General features: G+C 47.5%; 1 protein-coding gene across 1 annotated transcript in view; it reads right to left on the bottom strand.

The window, feature by feature from the left end:
• Positions 1–22,007, bottom strand: part of IDH3A (isocitrate dehydrogenase 3 (NAD+) alpha) — a 52,032-nt gene that overhangs the window by 4,442 nt on the left and 25,583 nt on the right. Inside the window, exons 2-9 of the mRNA XM_015411429.1 lie at positions 15,402–15,464; positions 12,852–12,935; positions 8,651–8,765; positions 7,063–7,250; positions 5,808–5,941; positions 4,264–4,366; positions 4,103–4,167; positions 1,985–2,069 (exon numbers count right to left, since the gene is read on the bottom strand). Of these exons, the coding sequence (XP_015266915.1) occupies positions 1,985–2,069; positions 4,103–4,167; positions 4,264–4,366; positions 5,808–5,941; positions 7,063–7,250; positions 8,651–8,765; positions 12,852–12,935; positions 15,402–15,464 (837 nt within the window). The remainder of the gene's footprint in view (positions 1–1,984; positions 2,070–4,102; positions 4,168–4,263; positions 4,367–5,807; positions 5,942–7,062; positions 7,251–8,650; positions 8,766–12,851; positions 12,936–15,401; positions 15,465–22,007) is intronic.

The following is a 22,007-nucleotide window of genomic DNA, read 5'->3' as shown; positions in this document are numbered from 1 at the left end:
AGGCGACGCAATGTATGTCGCACGCATGCAGAAAAAGCGGATGACCCGCAAGAAAAAGAACGTGGAGGGGGAGTCCGCCGAGGATACCTTTCCGGCCTTGATGGTGTCGAAGCAGGCGTCCTCTATTTTCTTGGCGTAGTCTTGCAGGCCCATGTGACGCAGCATCATCACCGCGCTCAGGAGCAGGGCGGTCGGGTTGGCCAAGTCCTTCCCGGCAATGTCGGGAGCGGTTCCATGAACCTACGAAGGGAAGGAGGCTCTTATCACGCCGACACTTCGCCTTAGCCATGATAAAGGGTCTTTTTTAAAAACACACACATTGGTACATCAGTGTTGGGAGCACACGACCTGCCAAGCTTCCCCTAAGCTGTGGAGTCTCGTGAGCAAAAATCCTACTTTGTGAGTGACGGGCATTAAAGCTGTGAACGAGCGATTTGGCTGCTGCATAAAAATCAGTCTGCTCTGGAGCCCCTCCTTCCTGAACCAAGACAAAAATGTGCGCGCCGGAGGCTAGAAAACTGTGAGCTGGCTCACGCTAAACTCAGCTTAGAGGGAACAGTGGTGACCTGGATATCACGGCAATTACACTGGCTAATGTTCCACTCCTGGGCCTGATTTAAGGTGTTGGTTTTGACCTTTGAAACCCTATGTGGCTGGGGACCCTCTAAGCTGTGGAATCCTGTGAGCAGAAATTCTACTTTGTGAGCTACTGGCATTAAAGTTGTGGGCCAGTAATTTGGCTGCTGCATAAATCAGTTTGCTCCAGAACCATCCTTCCTGAGCTGAGACAAAAATGTGTGAGCCGGAGGCTGAAAACCTGTGAACTAGCTCGCACTAACTAACTCAGCTTAGAGGGAACACTGGACCAGGGTTACCTGGACCGTCATCTCCTCTATGATCCCTGCCCAGGAATTGGGATCACAGGGAGAGGACCTCCTGACTGTCCCATCAATCATAAGAACAGAAGAGAAGCAAATGTTGGACCAGGCCAAAGGCCCATCCAGTCCAACACTCTGTGCCACACAGTGGCCAAAACCCAGGTGCCATCAGGAGGTCCACCAGTGGGGCCAGAATTCCAGAAGCCCTCCCACTGTTGCCCCCCCCAAGCACCAAGAGCATCCCTTGCCCCAGGCATAAGAACATAAGGCAAGCCATGTTGGATCAGGCCAATGGCCCATCCAGTCCAACACTCTGTGTCACACAGTGGCCAAAACCCAGGTACCATCAGGAGGTCCACCAGTGGGGCCAGAACTCCAGAAACCCTCCCACTGTTGCCCCCCCAAGCACCAAGAATACAGAGCATCCCTTGCCCCAGACTGAGAATTCCTATCTATACCTTGTGGCTAATAGCCACTGATGGACCTCTGCTCCACATGTTTATCCAATCCTCCTTGATTATCCAATCAAAGACGCTTGCTTGGTGGGTACACCAGAGAGGGCCTTTTCGGTGGTAGCCGCGTGATTATGGAACCGCCTCTCCAGAGAGATTCACCTGGGCCACTCACTTTCAATCTTCAGGAGGAAAGCTGAATACACCTTTATTTAGGAGTTCATTTAATTAAGGCAGCCCTAAGTCAGATGGTTTTAATGTTGTAAGCCGCCACGAGACCCTTTGGGTGGGTGGTGACTAAAAAAAAGATCTAATTAAATAAATAAGTAAATAAGTTGCGATTTTAAATTTTGGGTTTTTTTGGAACCTAAGTCAGATGGTTTTAATGTTGTAAGCCGCCACGAGACCCTTTGGGTGGGTGGTGACTAAAAAAAAATCTAATTAAATAAATAAGTAAATAAATTGCGATTTTAAATTCTGGGTTTTTTTGGAAAGTCCACTAGCCCCTTAGAAACCAAGAAGATATTCGGCGTATAACCTTTAGAGTCAAAAGTTCCCCGAGATTATATAGCCCAGATCTTGTTCGTCTCTAGGATGCTACTGGATTCGAATCTAGCTTTCCCAGAGTTGTGTTTCCAAAGAAGAGTGTCTTACCGATTCAAAGATGGCAACTCCGTTAGCACCAATGTTCCCGCTTGGCGTTACTCCGAGACCCCCGATCAGTCCTGCACACAAATCGCTGCCGGGGGTGGGGTGGGGAAGAAGAAGGCGAGCTGACAAGTTTGAAGATTGTACATGAAGGCATTCTAGCAGAGCATATTAAAAATCAGATTGCTGTCAGCAAGCTGGTATGGATGGAAAACAGGTCAAAGCTTTAGCTTTGTCTTTGGGTGATTATTTGTGTGTGTGTGAGGAGGAGGAGGAGGAGGAGGAGGATGAGAAGAAAAAGAAGAGGAGATTGGATTTATACCCCGCCCTTCACTACTCAAAGGAGTCTCAGAGCAGCTTACAAATTCCTTCCCCTTCCCCTCCCCACAACAGACACCCTGGGAGGTAAAAGAAGAAGAAGAGATTGGATTTATACCCCATGGCCCTTCACTACCCAAAGGAGCCTCAGAGCGGCTCATGAACTCCTTTTCCTTCCTCTCCCCACAACAGACACCCTGTGAGGTAAAAGAAGAAGAGATTGGATTTATACCCCACCCTTCACTACCCAAAGGAGTCTCAGAGCGGCTCACAATCTCCTTTCCCTTCCCCTCCCCACAACAGACACCCTGTGAGGTAAAAGAAGAAGAAGAAGAGATTGGATTTATACCCCGCCCTTCACTACCCAAAGGAGTCTCAGAGCGGCTCACAAACTCCTTTCCCTTCCCCTCCCCACCAGTGTTCCCTCTAAGGTGAGTTAGCGTGAGCTAGCTCACAGGTTTTTAGCCTCGGGCTCACACATTTCTGTCTTAGCCCAGGAAGGATGGCTCCACAGCCAACTAATTTAGGCAGTAGCCAAGTCACTCGCTCACAACTTTAGTGCCAGCAGCTCACAACGTAGAATTGTTGCTCACAGGACTCCACAGCTTAGAGGGAACACTGCTCCCCACAACAGACACCCTGTGAGGTGGGGCTGAGAGAGCTCTGACAGAAACGGCTTTTTCAAGGACAGCTCTTGTCAGAACTGCGGCCTGCCCAAGGTCATCCAGCCAGGTGCAAGTGGAGGAGTGGGGAATCAAACCCGGTTCTCCCAGATTAGAGTCCGCGCACTTAACCACGACATCAAACTGTGCTTGCGAGCCTGGAAGTTAGGGTGACTTCTTGTGGGGTTAGGACGTTTCTGAGAGGTGGCTTGACAACCTGCCTCTGCGTCATGGCCCTGGTATTCCTTGGAGGTCGCCCTTCCAAGTACTTGGCAGGATTGGCCACGCTTAGCTTCTGAGACCTGATGAGGCTGAGCTATCCAGGTCAGTGCACAGGCCGAAACTTTATCGATGACAAGAGAATGCAAGAGAAAGTCTGGGATCAGTTCATAATGGCTAAAATTACGGACTCCCTGATGAGAGCGAATAACAATAATGCTCCTACCTACACTAAATTTTTTAGGATTTGGGCTCCAGTGTTAGACTATATGGTAATGAATGATATACTCCCGGCTAAGCAGATTTACCATAAATGGTTATATTTGTAGAGTTTAGCAGGTAAACTCATGGTATAGCAATAGGGCTGTACGGTGCTCGGATAGATGTCTATTGTTAGTAATTATCTTAGATGCTATATGTAAAAAACTAGAACTATTAAGTATGTGTTGTATGTAATGTAATGTATTTTACAAAAACAATTAAAAAGATTTAATAAAAAAAGAGAGAGAATGCAAGAGTATCTAGCAGGCAGAGGGCACAGGCATGTACACCAATGAACTCTAATCTGGGCGAACCGGGTTTGATTCCCCACTCCTCCACTTGCACCTGGCTGGATGACCTTGGGCAAGCCACAGTTCTGATAAGAGCTGTTCTTGAAAAAGAGCCGTTTCTGTCAGGGTTCTCGCAGCCCCACCTACCTCACAGGGCGTCTGTGGTGGGGAGGGAAAGGAGTTTGTAAGCCGCTCTGAGACACATTTGGGTAGTGAAGGGTGGGGTATAAATCCAATCTCTTCTCTTCTTCTTACTGGCAAAGCCAGAAAACTGCATGCAGTAAGGGCAGGACAGGATGAAGGAATGAACAAGGCAGGGCTTGGGTATGCTTCTAAAAATCCCGCCATTCTCTATCCGGCTCTTATCTTCTTACCTCAGGATGTCTCCGTACAAATTTGGCATAACGAGGACATCAAACTGACTTGGATCTTGCACCATCTAAGGGGGGTGGGGGGGAAAGAGGCAGGTTGGTATCACAAGGGCACCCGGAACAGCCGCTATTTGTACACCTTAGCAGAAGTTCGTCATACTCACATTCAGACACACTGTGTCGAGATACATTTCGTTAAACTTAATGTCTTTACAGCTCTCCGCCGCTTCTCTGCATTTTTTCAAGAACAGGCCGTCGGACATTCGCCTGCAAATGGACAGATAAGAAGCAATTTGATTGGACAGGGTGGCTTGTCGAGGATCCCGGCTCGATACAGACCTCAGGATCTAACCCGGCTCCGTACAGACCTTGGGATCAGTCAGTCAGTCAGTTTTTATCCGGTGCACAACCAGCACAATTCAGTTACAATAGTTTAAAATCTCTAGGGTTCATTCATAAAACATTTATAGACCCATCTGCACTCATATCAGTCTTATCTGTGACCCTTTGGTTGAACTACACATAAATACTTATAGAATACATTATGGACAAATAAAATGAAATCCATCCAATATACTTCCTATTTTGTCTGCTTGTGTTGTATGTAATGAACAATAATAATAATAATAATAATAATAATAATAATAATTCTTTACTTGGTCCTTACGAATTCTATAAGCCATTGCAAAAAACCTGGCACAAATTAGAGAGAGCTGAGGATTGGAATCAAATAGAAACTTCTTGTTTACCTCCATATCTGAGCAGCCAAGGAACTTCCCTAATATGGCTTGAAAAAACTTTATTCAAGTTTCTTTATAGCATACACAGTGCAATAGTATGTGCGCCATTGTCTAGTCCTCGGGATCTAACCCAGCCCCGTACAGACCCCGGGATCTAACCCACTAGGGCAGTGGTGGCAAACCTATGGCACGGGTGGCAGAGGTGGCACCCAGAGCCCTCTTTGTGGGCACGTTTGCCATCGCCCCAGCCAGGCCCAGACCATAATTAAAGCGTCGAATTCTTTGCCAAATAATTTTACGTATATGAAAGCATTTGGGATTGCTTTCCTTACTTTGTTTGGATCACTTTAAGTTAATGTATGAGTTGTTTTTTCTAAAGTAAAACCTCAGCATTCAGTTTAAATTGCCGTGTTGGCACTTTGCGATAAATAAGTGGGTTCTGGGTCGCAGTTTGGGCACTCGGTCTCTAAAAGGTTCGCTATCACTGCACTAGGGTGAGTGGGGTTTTCGGTGCCAGGAGTGACCAAACAAAAACATGGCACCATGATTCGAGTCCGCCCCTTCAGAAGGCATAGCGGTGCTCTCAAGCTACTCTTTTAAGAGAGGCCGACTTGTTTCCCTAGCCATTACTTATGAAAAGTTTGCATTTAAGCCAAGCACAATCCGTCTCGACTCGGTCCCATCTTAAACTTTAGTGGTCTGGCAGAGGGGATTACTTTTTTTTAAAAAAAAGAGGAAAGTGGGAGAATGGGTTATAAAACAAAACCAAAAAGAAAAAGGGTGCTTGATTGTTATTGCAGAGTTAGGTTATTTCAGTGCTGAAAGACAAGGTATTGAAACTTGGGTCAACTGGACGCACTCAGTTCTGGAAATTGTGTGGCCAAAACCCCCCCCAGCACGCGCTCCTTCATTAATGCAAAGTATTTTGAACATTTAAGAGTGTGGTCACTCGGATAACGGCCACCTACATAATGTTTGCTTTGTGCACGGCCGTCACTTTGCTCCTGTGGTTGTTCCTGGCGTACTCAAAGGCAAAGTTCGCGATACGCCGGCTGGCTTCTTCCGTGATGAGCTTGATACTCTGCACGACGCCTTCGACGATCTGAAATGGACACGGTGGTTGCTTGGCTAAGCCGAACTGTGAGAGGCAGGAGGCCATCCCAGAAGGCTCAGCTAACCAGCAAGACCTTCAGCGCACGAATCAAGTGTTACTGTTCGTCTGCTCGAGCGATTGCTAGCTCTGCCAGGCAAAATGGCAGACCTTTTCCGATCTTTTAAGGCAGGGGTCCCTGACCTTCTTGAGCGTGTGGGGACCTTTGGAATTCTAACAGAGGGTGGTGAGCGCAACCACAAAATGGCCGCCACAGGAGGCTGAGGAAGCCCACGTGCGGAGGACAAGAGGTGTCATTGTTTTAAAAAATACACCGGGATAAAGGAGTGTGGGAAAGGTGTTGACCTTTAAAGCCCTATATGGCCGGGGGCCTGCCTACCTGAGGGACTGCCTTTCCCCACATGTTCCCCAGAGAGCATTGAGGTCAGGGACCCAAAACCGGCTGACTCTACCTGGACCAAAAGATGCCAGATTGGCCATCACCAGAGCCACGGCCTTCTCAGTGGTGGCTCCACACTGGTGGAATGAGCTCCCGGAAGACATCAGGGCCCTGCGGGACCTTCTGCAGTTCCGCAGGGCCTTGTAAAATGGAGCTCTTCCGCCAGGCCTTCGATTAGGAGCCGCCACTGATGAACGAGCTACAAAAAATTGATCTATCACGGCCCACATGTTACCGGCATTACGAACCACCGGGGATACTGGTCTAGTTATACTGGACCATCTCACAACGATGGCCATCTGCACTCAATCTGCACTTTGTATATTACTGTTCGGAATAGTTTGTGGAATTTTATCTGTGTTTCATCGTCGTTCTTAACCCATTCTACGCCGCCTTGAGCCTCCTGTCAGGCAAGGCGGGATATACATTGAAATAAATAAATAAAGACAAATATCAAGGTGGCAGCCGCCGCCGAAATGACGTTATTTTAACCTGCACAGCCCATCAGATCTGCAATGACCAATCAGAAGCCCTTATGGGGGGTAGGAGCCCCACCCACTTTCTAAAGACACTTGGGGGGGCCACATCACCCATGGGCACCACGTTGGGGACCCCCCTGTTCTAAGGAAATAAAACCCAGCACGGATACGCTGCCTCCGCTCTACAGACGTACCACGTGCTCAATGCCGCTGTATTCGCCTTCCGTGTTCTCTCGTATTGTGACTATGTCGACGTCTGTGTAAGGGGTTTTGTAGCCTTCTATCGACACACAGGGGCGGATGTTTGCGTAAAGGTCGAAGGTTTTGCGGAGCAGCAGGTTCATGGATGGGTGGCCGGCGGCGATGGGCGTTTTCAAAGGGCCTGAAGCAGAGAAGGGAAGTGGGAAGGCGTCAGCTTAGAGCGCAGAGATGGGGAAACCGTTTGTGATGTAGCCAGGACATTCTTTACTCTCAATTTGTATTTAATTCCTTGTCTCCCCCACAAACACTATCCAGTGAAAAACTGGGGAGTGGCAATGGCTCAGTGGTAGAGGTTCTGCTCTGCATGCAGGAGGATCCAGTGTGCTAGTCTGGTGTGTCGAACTCATTTGTTATGAGGGCCGGATCTGATATAAATGAGATCTTGTTGGGCCGGGCCATGTGGGTCATAAAATGTAATGCCAGGTAGCAGAGATATAAACTTTATAAAGGACACAAACACAAAGATTTTAACTTAAAATAAAAACATGCTTAAAACATTAGCTCTGTAAGCTGCAAACCTGCTTTTGATTTACTGACATTCACCACCGAGATCTCCTGCTCAGAGTTCTGAGTCTAGGACCCAGGTCAAAACATGAAATGGCTGAGCGATTGAGAGAGTCTGGCTAAGCAAGCTGTGATGCAGCAGCAGAACTGGAAGCAGGAGATGGCCAGTTCCACTGTGGGCCTGATGGAAGCCCCCCGGGCCACATGTTTGACACCCCTGGAATAGTGTGATGCGGTGGACAGTGTCTCGGACTAGGACTGGGAAGACCTGGGTTCAAATCCCCGCTCAGCCCGAAGCTCACTGGGTGAGTCGCACTGTTCCCTCTAAGCTGAGTTAGTGTGAGCTAGCTCACAATTTTTTTGGCCTCTGGCTCACACATTTTCATTTTAGCTCAGGAAGGATGGGGCTCCAGAGCAAACTCATTGATGCAGCAGCCATATCGCTCGCTCACAGCCAGAGGTCATTTCGGGGGGGAACGCGGGGGAACACAGTTCCCCCGGGTGAGGTATGGGGGGCGGGGCACATGACGAAGCCCCGCCCCCTGCTTCCGGCCCTCATTCAGCCAGGAGGAGGCAGGAGAAGAGGGAGGGTAAGTTGCTTCCTTCCTGCCTCTCCCCCCCCGTGCCTGCCTGGGGCCAGGGAGGGCCTTCGCGGGGCTTCCTTGCACTCCTGCCGGTCTTGCAGGTCCACCGTCGGGCCCCTCATGGGGCTCAGCAGTGGAGCTGCAAGGCCGGGGGTGGCGGCTGGGACCATTGGGGGCGGGGTGTGTGGCCTTATGACACATTTCCGGTGATGTCAGGGGGTGTGGCATATGCTAATGAGTTATGCTAATGAGTTCCCCTAGCTCTTTTTCTACGAAATGACCCCTGCTCACAACTTTAATGCCAGGAGCTCACAAAATAGAATTTTTGCTCACAAGACTCCACAGCTTAGAGGGAGCATTGGTGACTCGGGGCCCGTCCTCCTCTCTGAGTCTGACCGATACCAAATGTTCTACAGCATCAACTCCGAAGTACCTTTCAGTCCTATTTTATTCTTGTCCATGGAATCTTTGGCATCTTGAGGGATCATCCATTTCCCTCCGGGCCCTTGAATCGCCGTCACGATTCTCTCTTCGAAGTCAACGGGAGCCTAAACACAATGGTTTTATATTAACTTCAGAGACGGTTTGGGGAGAAATGGACAAAGAGTCATCAAAGAGATTTTTTTCCCCTCCAGAGCCCCTGGGATTTCACCTACCCTCCATAAAACAATCCCCAGAGTAATGTTTTCAGGACAAATGATGGGAACTTTCGCATACAGACCTAAGCTAGGAGAGGCAGCCTGCAGGAATACACCAAAGGAATTTGGTGTTTGGATTGGCCTCCCCTCAGGACTTCAGAATCACCCACACAGGAATATTGAGGAATTTATTGGTTGGCATGGGCTCCCCTGAGGGCTTCAGAATTGCCCTCACAGGCACATTGAGGAATTTACTGACTGGCTTGGCCTCACCTCAGGGTTTCAGATTTGCCATCAAAGGCATACTGAGGAATTTATTGGCTGGCTTGGCCTCCCCTCAGGACTTCAGAATCGCCCACACAGGAATATTGAGAAATTTATTGGTTGGCATGGGCTCCCCTGAGGGCTTCAGAATTGCCCTCACAGGCACACTGAGGAATTTACTGACTGGCTTGGCCTCACCTCAGGGTTTCAGAATTGCCATCAAAGGCATACTGAGGAATTTATTGGCTGCCTTGGCCTCCTCTCAGGGCTTCAGAATCGCTATCGCAAGAATACTGAGGAATTTATTGGCTGCCTTGGCATCCCCTCAGGGCTTCAGAATCACCCTCACAGGCACATTGAGGAATTTACTGGCTGGCGTGGCCTCACCTCAGGGCTTCAGAATTGCCATCACAGGCATATTGAGGAACTTAATGGCCAGCTTGGCCTCACCTCAGAGATTCAATTGCCACCACAGGAATATTGAGGAATTTACTGGCTGGCTAGGCCTCACCTTAGTGCTTCAGAATAAGCATACAGGTTTATTGAGGAATTTACTGGCAGGCTTAGCTTCACCTCAGGATTTCAGAATTGCCATCACAGGCATATTGAGGAACTTAATGGACAGCTTGGCCTCACCTCAGGGCTTCAGAATTGCCATCAAAGGCATACTGATGAATTTATTGGCTGGCTTGGCCTCACCTCAGGGCTTCAGAATTGCCATCACAGGCACATTGAGGAACTTAATGGCCAGCCAGCTTGGCCTCACCTCAGAGATTCAATTGCCACCACAGGAATATTGAGGAATTTACTGGCTGGCTAGGCCTCACCTTAGTGCTTCAGAATAAGCATACAGGTTTATTGAGGAATTTACTGGCAGGCTTAGCTTCACCTCAGGATTTCAGAATTGCCATCACAGGCATATTGAGGAACTTAATGGCCAGCTTGGCCTCACCTCAGAGATTCAATTGCTATCACAAGAATACTGAGGAATTTATTGGCTGGCTTGGCCTCACCTCAGGGTTTCAGAATTGCCACCACAGGCATATTGAGGAACTTAATGGCCAGCTTGGCCTCACCTCAGAGATTCAATTGCTATCACAAGAATACTGAGGAATTTACTGGCTGGCTGGGCCTCACCTCAGGGCTTCAGAACTGCCACCAGAGGCATATTGAGGAACCTAATGGAAAGCTTGGCCTCACCTCAGAGATTCAATCGCTATCACAGGAATATTGAGGAATTTACTGGTTGGCTTGGCCTCACCTCAGGGCTCCAGAATTGTCAACACAGGCATAATGAGGAAGTTACTGGCTGGCTAGGCCTCACTTTAGGGCTTCAGAATAATCATACAAGTGTCTGGAGAAATTTACTGGCAGGCTTGGCTTCACCTCAGGGTGTCAGAATCCCCATCACAGGAAAATTGAGAAATTTACTGGCTGGCTCGGCCTCACCACAGGGCTTTAATCCAAAATTTAAAAGCCTTCAGAATCAGTGGCTTCACTTCAACCCAACAGGAACAGATTCACTCAGCACTCCTCATCTAAATTTAAACTTCTGGATGCTCCAGCCAGTGACCTCTCTCTCAGAGGTCTTAGTTTACAGCCACCTGGGGAATATCAGTTTTTGCAAGAAGTTTTTACAGTTTAGCTTGGGCCTCTGGAAGGGTTGCAAGGGGAAAGCCCTTCCAGACTTTATTACTATTATTTTGGCATCACCCACTATGACTGAAACATTATTGCTTGCATTTATATATTGTCGCTTTTTGGTCATCCTTTTCATCCCCCCGCCATCTGATTTTATAGCAAACCGTTTGGGGGGGGGGGGAGGAATCCGGCTCGCATTGCTCTGTAAAGGATCACACACAATGAAGGGTTGCTATCCAAGCACAAATGAACACATTTATTTATATTTCTATCCCACCCTACCTCGCAAGGGGGCTTGGGGCGGCTCACAACACATAAATACATCAGTTTAAAAGATTAAACCATAATACAGTAAAAATAAAAATTCAGCTCTACGGATAAATCAGCAGACGGTGGTAATCCAATTTAGAGAGAGCCAGTTTGGTGCAGTGGTTAGCAGCGCGGACTCTAATCTGGGAGAACAGGGTTTGATTCAGTTACAAGTTCTCTCAGGAGCAGTTCTCAAAAGAGCTCTCTCAGCCCCACCTACCTCACAGGCAGTGTTGCCTCTAAGCTGAGATAGTGTGAGCCAGCTCACAGTTTTTTAGTCTCTGGCTCACACGTTTCTGTCTTAGCTCAGGAAGGATGGCTCCAGAGCAAACTACCAGTAATTGACGCAGCAGTCAAATCGCTCGCTCACAATTTTAATGCCGGTAGCCCACAAAGTAGGATTTTTGCTCACAAGACTCCGCAGCTTAGAGGGAGCATTGCTCACAGGGTGTCTTTTGTGGGGAAGGGAATGGAGTTCGTTAGCCGCTCTGAGACTCTTTCGGGTAGTGAAGGGTGGGGTATAAATCCATCCTCTTCTTAAATGCTTTCAGAGACTTTAACCCCTGTATGGGCGCTCAGATGTACTAGTTTTTGCAAGTGGACAAATTCCCACCAATTCATATGTAAGAGTATCGATGCATATCACGGTAAATAGAATGGGTGGGTAGGGCGGGGGGTGGTGGTGTCTCATATGGTGTCCGCCGCCTCAACCAAAGGCCTGAAGAACAGCTCTGTTTTACAGGCCCTGCAGAATGGTTGCAGATCCCGCAGAATCATCCACACATACCACATTCAAATCTTGTCAGAAAACTCCACAAGTGTTGGATATATACCGCTGCTTACTACGCCACCAAAATATCTGAACTGAAATTGAAACATGCTGCATTGCTGTGCAATGTTCCTTTCCTCCCTGAACGTTAAGGAAAGAATGATTCACAGCATGAGAAGCACAAGCCGCATGTTATGATTCCAAAATCTGCCGACTGCTCCAGAGTCATCCATTGCTCTGAAAGCCACTACTCTCTCTGTCCGGGGAAACAGCTGTTCCCAGATGTGACAATCCTCCCCCCAGAATGAAGAGATCCTCGCTCTTCAGAACCACTCCTTCAAAACAGTTTCAGAGGGTAGCTTCATTGCTCTGCCGTAGAGGAGCTGGATTCGACTCCAGTAGCCTCTTAGAGACCTGCAAGATTTTTGGGGTAAAAGCCTTCTCCATTCTAACTCACATCTGATGAAGCGAGCTTATACCCTGAAAATCTCATTGGTCTTTCAGGTGCTACTGCTTGTGGACTCAAATCTAGTTGTTCCCCTTCAAAAGACCTAGCTGTGTTTTCAAGTCTACCTGTCAACCATGCCTTGGTTGCCATGGAGATGTGTGTGTGGAGGGTGAGAACGAGAATGTCTACTTTCGTTTCTGGCCGCTATACTGCTATCTGTACCATGTAACCTTGAGACCTAACTGTGTCTGGTATCCTCTTTCCCCTGAGAACTGCATACCGTTATTCCAGCGGGCTTTCTAGCTTAGGTGCGATTGGCCAAGAGTCATTAGTGACTTGTTTAACTTTAGTGTAATTGCTTGCTTCGCATGCTTGTCCTCAGTCCTAACAAAGAATTGTTAAGAGTCTGGATCCTATCAATGTCTCGATAAACTTTAATTCTCCCAAATGACTGTTATTGGGAAATGATTTCTCCAGGGGCTCTGACAGAACCCCACTAAGTGAACAACTCTTCGCAGCGTTGGAAAGGACAGGGGCAACACAATTTAATCAGAGAGCGGCTTACGGCAGCAGCGTCGAAAATCTTCATGACGGCGTCCGAAATCTCCGGTCCGATGCCGTCTCCGGGAATCAAAGTGACTGTCTGCGTCTAGGTTTAAAAAATGAAAACCCACCAGATGTTATGACTGAACCTGTAAAATACAATATAGCCAAACATTCTTCTTCATTTTTGAAAAAAGACTTTACAACGTTATATGTGCACTTAGAAGTACGAAGTGTGTTGATGGCAAATGGAAACTGGCTGTCCTTCCCCTGTTGTGTATACATTCTAGACTTATTTATTTATTTGATTTGATTTATGACTTGCCCTCTCCTGCTACTGCAGGGCTCCAGGCAAGTAACTACGTTCTTACAACAACTATAAGTTAATTATGAAAACAATTCTTAAAATACTAATCATAACAGTTTGGTGTCGTGGTTAAGTGCGCGGACTCTAATCTGAGATAACCAAGTTTGATTCCCCACTCCTCCACATGCAGCTAACCCTAACCCTAACCCTTGGGTCCAGTGTTCCCTCTAAGATGAGTTAGTGTGAGTCAGCTCACAGTTTAAGCCTCCGGCTCACACATTTTTGTCTTCACTCAGGAAGGATGGCTCCAGAGCAAACTAATTGATGCACCAGTCAAATCGCTCGCTCACAACTTTAATGCCAGTAGCTCACGAAGTAGAATTTTTGGTCACAAGACTCCACAGCTTAGAGGGAACATTGTCACAAGTTCCCTCAGAGCTGTTCCCTCAAGAGCAGTTCTCGGGAGAGCTCTCTCAGCCTCACCTACCTCACAGGGTGTCTGTTGTGAGGAGGGGAAAGGAGATTGTCAGCCACTTTGAGACTCCAAGTGAAGGGCGGGGCATAAATCCAATTTCTTCTTCTTCTTCAATTAGGGTATAAGATGCCTAGTTTTAGTAATGCATGTGGCCTCAGATTCTGGCAAGCTTTGCTCTGTGTGTGTGCGTTCGAGGCCCGGTGGAGAGATGATTAGCCTGCATTTGCTGCAAGTCTGATCCTTTAGTAAAAATCTCCTTGCAAGCAAACCTGGATCTCATGTATTGTTTTCTTGGGATTTCTGTTAACCAGAAGCTTCTGGTCACTGCTCTGTTACAATTACCCTGAGCTCTCCATATCCCGAAAGCTAAGCCGGGTTAGCCACGGTCCGTACTTGGATGGGAGGCCACTCAAAAAGAATCAGAGAATCACAGAGTTGGAAGGGACCAGTGCTCCCTCTAAGCTGTGGAGTCTTGTGAGCAGAAATTCTACTTTGTGAGCGAGCGATTTGGCTACTGCATAAATTAGTTTGCTCCGGAGCCCTCCCTTCCTGAGCGGAGACAAAAATGTGTGAGCCGGAGGCTAAAAAACTGAGCTAGCTCACACTAACGCAGCTTAGAGGGAACACTGGAAGGGACCTCCAGGGCCATCTAGTCCAACCCCCTGCACAAGGCAGGAAATTCACAAATACCTCCCCCCCCATACCCCCCAGTGACCGCTGTTCCATGCCCGGAAGATGGCAACCCCCTCCCCCCCAAACCCTCCAGGATCTCTGGCCAAACTGACCTGGAGAAAAATGGCTTCCTGACCCCAACATGGCGATCGGCATTTCCCCGGGCGTGTGAGAAAGGGCCACGAGAACTAAGCACTGAGGCAACCCTCCCTGCCCTCCCTCTCGTGATCTGCCTCGGTTCATAGAAATCAGCACTGCTGCTCTGCAAAGGAAGGCCATGGCCAAGCCACCTCTGCTCATCCGTTACCTAGCAAACTCCATAAGGGGTCACCGTTGAGGCAGCTGCAACTTGATTATTATTAATTACAGTGTGTGAAATGGGCCCAAAGACTTCTTCGGGACTCTGCTTCAGCCCGTATTTCGTACGCATGCGCCAAGCGAGTATCCGAAGCAGGATATGAGCGGGATAAACAAGCACAAAAGGAAGCCTATAGAGTTACAGATCAGATCGCAACACTACACGGCTCGTGGGGGGGAAAGGAGACCACTGGGAAATGCCAGCTATGCCAAACCCGGCATGTCCGACATGCCTGGCACCAACACGGCTGTTGATGTGTAGTTCTTTAAAAAAACACACACAAACCAACAGAAGAAAAGAGTCAGTGTAAGAAGCAGAGCCGTATATTCCAGATAGCGAGAAGCTCAACATGCTGCCAGTTCCTTACAGGAAATATTTCAAAATGATGATGCAGAAGATTAGAAGGTTCTCAATCTCTTTTCCCTCCCTATCAATTTGCCAGCCCCAAACCCGAATTTAAGCTGCAGAGTAGATGGTACTCAAATTATGTATGCAAAATATTCGGTGCGTTAGCTGTCTCATTTTATCGGGGCGCTTTTAGTATAATTAAAGAGGATTTCCCTGCCCCCCCAATGGGAAACTACAAACAAATACCTATACTCAACTTAGGCTGGCTTGTATTATCAGTTTTGAAACATGTTTTAACTAAGGAAGGGTATTTTCAGATTAAGGTAACTGATCCGGGAATAGCTCAGAGTGTGTTTTACTCAGTGCCTTGAGAAGCTTCTTGAAAAAAAATAAAAATGACTCATATACTCACAGTACTACCAAAACGTCTGGTCACCTGTTTTTGGAATTTGAACCCCTCTAGTAAACGAAAGACCTGTAAAACAATGCAACAGGAGGAGAGAAATACCAGGATTTTAGACAAGGGGAAGCAAACAAGAATCCGTGAGTCTAGTAACACTCTATTTACCGATGCACTTAAACTGATCAGTGTAATAGCTTAGACGAGGGGTGTCAAACATGCGGCCCGGGGGCTGGATCAGGCCCCCGGAGGGCTTCTGTCAGGCCCGCAGTGGAACTGGCTGTCTTCTGCTTCTTCTTCCAGTTCTGCCACTGCTGCGTCATCGTAGGTTTGCATCTTACAGATACACACCTGAGCAGCATACTCAAGATTGCAACAGCACAGGCACTTTGATGCAATAATTCAAAGCAAGAGGTGTCAGTTATCAGATACTGTTAAATAGACAAAATATTGCAAGAATGCTAGTGTTTTAAGCATGTTTTACTTAAAGTTTAAACAAATCTTTAATTGTGTTTGTGTCCGTTATGGAGTTTATATCTCCGCTACCTGGCATTACCTTTTATGACACACATGGTCTGGCCCAACGAGGTCTCATTCAGATACGGCTCTCGTAACAAATGAGTTTAGACTCTGTACAAATACGTTTTTTAAAATTATATGGTCACAATGCATGTATCACACTGCAGGTGAGAGAGACAAGCAGGGGACACTGATACACTGAATGGAGCTGCGTGTTTGCTTTTCCTAAACGGAAGGACCACAAGCTGCTTTTTGACAATTCCAAGCTCAAAAAGCAGCATGGAATGTGGGAGACGAGGATTTCTATTTATAAAGTTTTTGAGGACATGAGACCCTGAAACTACAGTAATTACACTGTCTATGGATTCGTTCCCAAGCCCAACTCGAGGTGTTGGATTTGGTCTTTAAAGCCCTACGTGGCTTCAGACCAGGGTGTCTTGAAGGGTCGTCCTGCCATCTGTCTCTGCCAAGGAATCGGGATTACAGGAAGAGGCCGTCCTGACTGTCCCATCTATCAAAGCAGCTCTCTATTATGCCATTAAAGGTCTCTCTCTCTCAAAGAAGCTCTCTTGCTGAGCACACAAAACAGGGCCTTTTCCATGGCAGCCCCACAATTCTGCCCAAGGAGTTGCATCTTGGCCCCCTCACTTTCATTCTTCAAGAGGCAGCTGAAGATGCTTTTATTCAAAACTGCATTTGATTAAATTGGTGATTTTTAAATTTCGGTTTCATGTATTTTTAATAGTGTGCTCTATGTATTTTAATTATTTTGTTAAGCCGCCTTATGAGCTCCGTAAGGAAGACTTGTGGCCAATGTTCCCTCTAAGCTGAGTTAGTGTGAGCTAGCTCACATTTTTTTTAGCCTCTGGCTCACAGATTTTGGTCTTAGCTCAGGAAGGACGGTTCCAGAGCAAACTGATTTATGCAGCAGCCAAATCACCTGCTCACGACTTTAATGCCAGTAGTTCACAAAGCAGAATTTTTGCTCACAAGACCCCACAGCTTAGAGGGAACATTGCTTGTGGCTAATATATGTTTGAAACAAATTTTTTAAAAAAGCAACGGATGCAAACACATTATATACTTCGTTAAGGCATATAGTTAAACTACTCCCTTGATTCCCCACAGAATCTCATCTTGGCATTCACCTGTCAAACATCAAAGTTCATATAACGAGGGGGGGGGGGAACCTTCTCTAAAACGAATGACGCTACCAAAAATTCGGTTACCCCGAGTAACTGCACGGTGCACACAACATACTGCCTTGACAAAGAGCATTACCACTGGGATCAGCACCACCCACACGTCTCAGCTGCTTACGAGTGCTTTCTGATGCTCTCAAAAAGTATCCTAGTAACCGATAGAAAAGGATATGGTTTCATGATCTAGCTGTTTTTTCGAGTTAGTTTTTTTGAGTTGCAGAACCCATCCTCCTATATAAGCGACACGGTGTGGTGGTCAACACCACCAACCATGTAGGTATGTACACAGAGGTGTACAATTTCCAGGAATTTTGAAGGCGTGTGTGTGTGTGTGGGAAATTAAACAGAAAAAAAGAACCCAAACAAGAATCTTTCTTATCAAGGCTCAAATAATGCTCAAATAATGCCACCATTTTAACGAGGCTAAGATTCATTATTTATAACTGAACCCACAATAACGTCCTATTTGACACGTTGATGAAATTCACATGTTATAAATACAAGGAAAATTGCAAACAGACCCAATACTAGAGAGAGATCATGGTACTACCTGCTTCAGTCCTATGCACATGTATCTTAGCTTAGCTTCAGTCCTAAGCACATGTATCTTAGCTTTTGCCATCTGATAATGAAAAATAAAAGATAAGAAACACCAGTTTTGTAGTAAATAATTATATATGCACTATTTGGTCCAAAACTGCCTCACACAGTTGTAACAAGACTAGAAGATTACCTGAACATCAAGTCTGTTTCACTGAAAACAACAAACTATTAAATATTGTGTATCCTCATCAAGCAGGGCTGCGGTGGCTCAGTGGTTAAGACGCTGAACTGCAGACCGGAAGGTCAGTAGTTTGGCAGTTCGAGACGGGAGCTCACTCCGTCATGCGGCGCACTCGGGTCTAGAACTGCTGAATGACCGACCTTCCACAGCCTGCAGTTCAGCGTCTTAACCACTTGAGCCACTGGAGCTCCTTTAAATATCACCCCCATTTCCCCAAGTTTCTCTGCAAAAGTGGAGAGGCTCAGGGAAAAGGGGGGGGGCTGTCTGCCTGCCTTCCCCTTCCCCAGCCAACCCGACGCCTGGGCTTGTTACTCCCAGAATGCTGTTCCGGGTCGTTCCCCCTCGAAATGACCCCTGCTAACCACCTTCTGATCAGCCCCTTGGGGTAGCTTGACAACCCTACAAGCATAAAAGCCAGAGGAGAGAATCCCTATTCTGTTCTGTCAATTTCCAATCACAATATCTTCCCTCCAGCCTCATAGGTGTCAACAAGAAACTGACTAGCACAGACTAGTCAATTTCACGGGGGGGAGGGGGGATAAAGTAAGTTCCTTCTGTTTTTCAAAGGACTACAAAGCTAATCGTGACTATAAATGAAGCTCCAAGAAGGACTCTGGGCACAGAGGGCAGGAAAGGAATGTGTGAATTCCGAAGGCCTCTGCGACAACCGCCCCAAAATGTTCAGCAGTCTGTCTGCAATAGCGGGAAACCGGTTTCAGAAGACTGGCTTTGGAGTACAGTGTAAAGCCAGCAAAACCAGTCTGAACAAAGACTTTGGAAGCTTGGAAGCAACGATCCATGTAACCACAGCCAACGAGCTCTCTAAGATTCCACCTCTGAGGCGCAGGAAAAAGAAGTATAGCTGGTGAACCTCCCAAAGAGAAGATTGAATTTATACCCTTCACCACCCAAAGGAGTCTCAGAGCGGCTCACAAACTCCTTTCCCTTCCCCTCCCCACAACAGACACCCTGTGAGGCAGGTGGGGCTGAGAGAGCTCTGAGAGAAACTGCTTGTGAGAGAACAGCTCTGAGAGAACTTGTGGCTGACCCAAGGTCACACCAGCAGCTGCATGTGGAGGAGCAGGGAATCAAACCCGTTTCTCCAGATTTGAGTCCGCTGCTCTTAACGCCTAAGAACCAGGATGGAGGCTTACAACTGGCTTACAATCTCCTTTTCCCTTCCCCTCCCCACAACAGACACCCTGTGAGGCAGGTGGGGCTGAGAGAGCTCTCTCAAGGACTGCTCTTGAGAGAACAGCTCTGAGAGAGCTTGTGACTGACCCAAGGTCACACCAGCAGCTGCATGTGGAGGAGTGGGGGATCAAACCCGGTCCTCCCAGATTAGAGTCCGCACTCCTAACCACTACACCAAAGCAAGCCAGATGCTGAAATCACTGGGTTACAGCAATCTGACTGATCGCCCCAAGGGAAACTCAACCTAGAGCGGCACGGCAGAAGCTAAAAAAAGGCTAGATCATTAAGACAAGAGGGCAGAGAGCCATCTCGTGTCTAATCTTGGACATCCAAGTAGGAGCCCCCTGTTGTCACCCGACACATCTCCAGCTTGCAACTGTTCTCCCTAATGGGCAGTGAAGACACAAGCTGCGGGGCTAAAGAACGGGCATCGCACACTTGTGTGTTTGACAACCTTGTCCTTGCACAGAACGCGACTCTCACGTCAGCTACACACTCCGATTTCAAAGCATTTTAATCCCACAGTCTGATCTCCCTCCCGCAGCCTGCATTCCCAGCTTTCTGCACTGAATGCAGGACTTCCTGAAAAGGAAACTTGTTTCTTATTTTTCTCCCCTTCCGCTGAACGTTTCCAGGGTTTTGGTTTCTTGCGCCAAGCCTGGGATATCGACAAGTACATACAAGTCACCCGCTCTCTACTGACGTTTATTGCATGGCTTTCGACAAGTCACTACAAAATTATAAACGCTTAAGCTTTATTTCCTCTCTGCGTGGCAGGGAGTCCCCGACAGGGAGCCATGCTGTGTGAACGGATACAGGGTGGCTGTGAATTCCACAGAGGTTTTTAGTAACACGGCTCACTGTTGATCACACCAGCTGAAAGCAGCCCTGGCGAAGGGTGAAGACGTGTTACTATCAATGTATCCTATTTGTATGAGTGCATGGTGGAGAAACACTCTACAGAGGGAGAGAGAATACACCTGTGCACAAAAAGCTTAGAGGAGCAAATAAATAAATAATTCTGTGAAATTGCCTTAAATCTGTGATCTCTTAGAGGAGTAAAGACTTTTAAGAACAGAGTAGCTGGAGGGGAAATCCGTGAAACTTTACTATTAATGACTGCAACGGGATGCAGATGAGAAGGGGAGCCAACACATGTGACCAGTGTTCTCTCTAAGCTGAGTTAGTGTGAGCAAGCTCACAGTTTTTTAGCCTCCGGCTCACACATTTTTGTTTTGGCTCAGGAAGGATGGCTCCAGAGCAAACTAATTTATGCAGTAGCCAAATGGCTCGCTCACAACCTTAATGCCCCAGTAGCTCACAAAGTAGAATTGTTGCTCACAAGACTCCACAGCTTAGAGGGAGCATTGCATGTCACAGCACTGTTCTCACTCCTTCACAATGTTCACAGATGGCTTCTAAATATTAAGCAAAGTCACAGAAGGCAGCTATTAGCCGTGACAGCTGAAGAGAACCTCCATGTTCAGAGGCAGCATACAGCCGGCTACCGTAAACCAGAGATGTACAATATCAGAATACAAATGTTGAGTCTAGTGGCATCTTTAATACCAACAAAGGATTATTCAAGGTATGCGCTTTTGTGTGCACGCACACTTTTTTAAATGTTTGAAAAAGTGTGCATGCACATGGAAGCACATACCTTGAATAAACCTTTGTTGGTCTTAAAGGTGCCACTGGACTCAAAACTGTTCTACTCAAGTTCTATCAGGCAGCTGGGTGGGGAGAACTCTGAAACGTTTTGGGGGACCTTGGACCAGTGACACATTTGTGCTCTGTCTCAGCCTACTGTTATAACTGCAGAGGAGGAGGAGTCTTATACAGGCCTGTCCTACCTCAGAAGATTGTTGTGAAGACAAGAGAAAAAAAGAGCCGAGGACACTTCACCTTGGAGCAAAAATGTAAAGGAGAAAATCCACTGGGCACCTATCAGTCTGGCCTGGCTTACATCACAGGGTTGTTGTAAAGGAAAAACAGAGAAAGGGAACGCTGTGGGTACCACATCTTGGATTGAAGGCCAGATCTGGGCACACGGACATGGACTGAAGGCACTTAAATGTGCTTCGTTCCTGATTGCAGCAGATGGTTTTGTGGATTTAGCGCTCATTTGCACAGAGGGCATAAAGTCCATTGGGTGTCTCTTAGCGTGGCCTACCGCACAGGGTTGTTGTGAGGGTAAAACAGAGACAGAGAAAATCATGGCCACTGTACCTTGGAGTTAAAAATATCAATTTCAATGGATGTCTCTTGGCCTGGCCTGACATAAAAGGCTGTTGTGAAGGCAAAATGGAGAGAGAGAAAACTGCGGGCAACCGCACCTTGGATCAAAAACATGAAAATACAGCGGAGAAACCTTTCAGCGTGGCTGGGCCTCCCGCACAGGGAAAGCTGTGAGCAACCCCGCCTTGGATCAAAAACATCAATTTTTTTTTCAGCAGGAAAACCTCTCCGCCTGGCCTGCCTCCCAAGGTTGTTGTGTGGATAAACAGCAAAAGGGGGAAACTGTGGGCAACCACGCCTTGGACCAAAAACCTAAAATCCAGGGCTGTCGTGAATGCAAAAACAGAAAAGGGGAGAAAACCACTCCTCGAATCAAAAACTCAAAGTCCAGCGGGGCCTTCTAAGCCTGGCCTACCTTCCAGGGCTGTTGTGAAGGCAAGCCAGAAAAAAAACTAAAAACTGAGGACAACCACGCCTTGGACTGAGAGCAGGACCTCCAGCGGGCTCCTCTCAGCCCGGCCTACCTCACAGGGCTGTTGTGAAGCTAAGAGGAGAGGCACCAGAACGGGACGCCGAAGAGGTCAAACTTCAAGGGCAAAGGGGAGGCTCGCGGTGGGGGGGAGGGGCGAGGTCACGCGAGGGCGGGGGGGGGCGCGCCGCCGCTGCGGAGGTCTCGCGAGA

The sequence above is a fragment of the Gekko japonicus genome, unplaced genomic scaffold (genome assembly GCF_001447785.1).
Source record: "Gekko japonicus isolate JY-2015 unplaced genomic scaffold, Gekko_japonicus_V1.1 scaffold3697, whole genome shotgun sequence".
NCBI classification, from domain to species: domain Eukaryota; kingdom Metazoa; phylum Chordata; class Lepidosauria; order Squamata; family Gekkonidae; genus Gekko; species Gekko japonicus.
The sequence above is the reverse complement of the archived record's forward strand: the minus strand, read 5'-3'. Positions and strand labels throughout refer to the sequence as shown.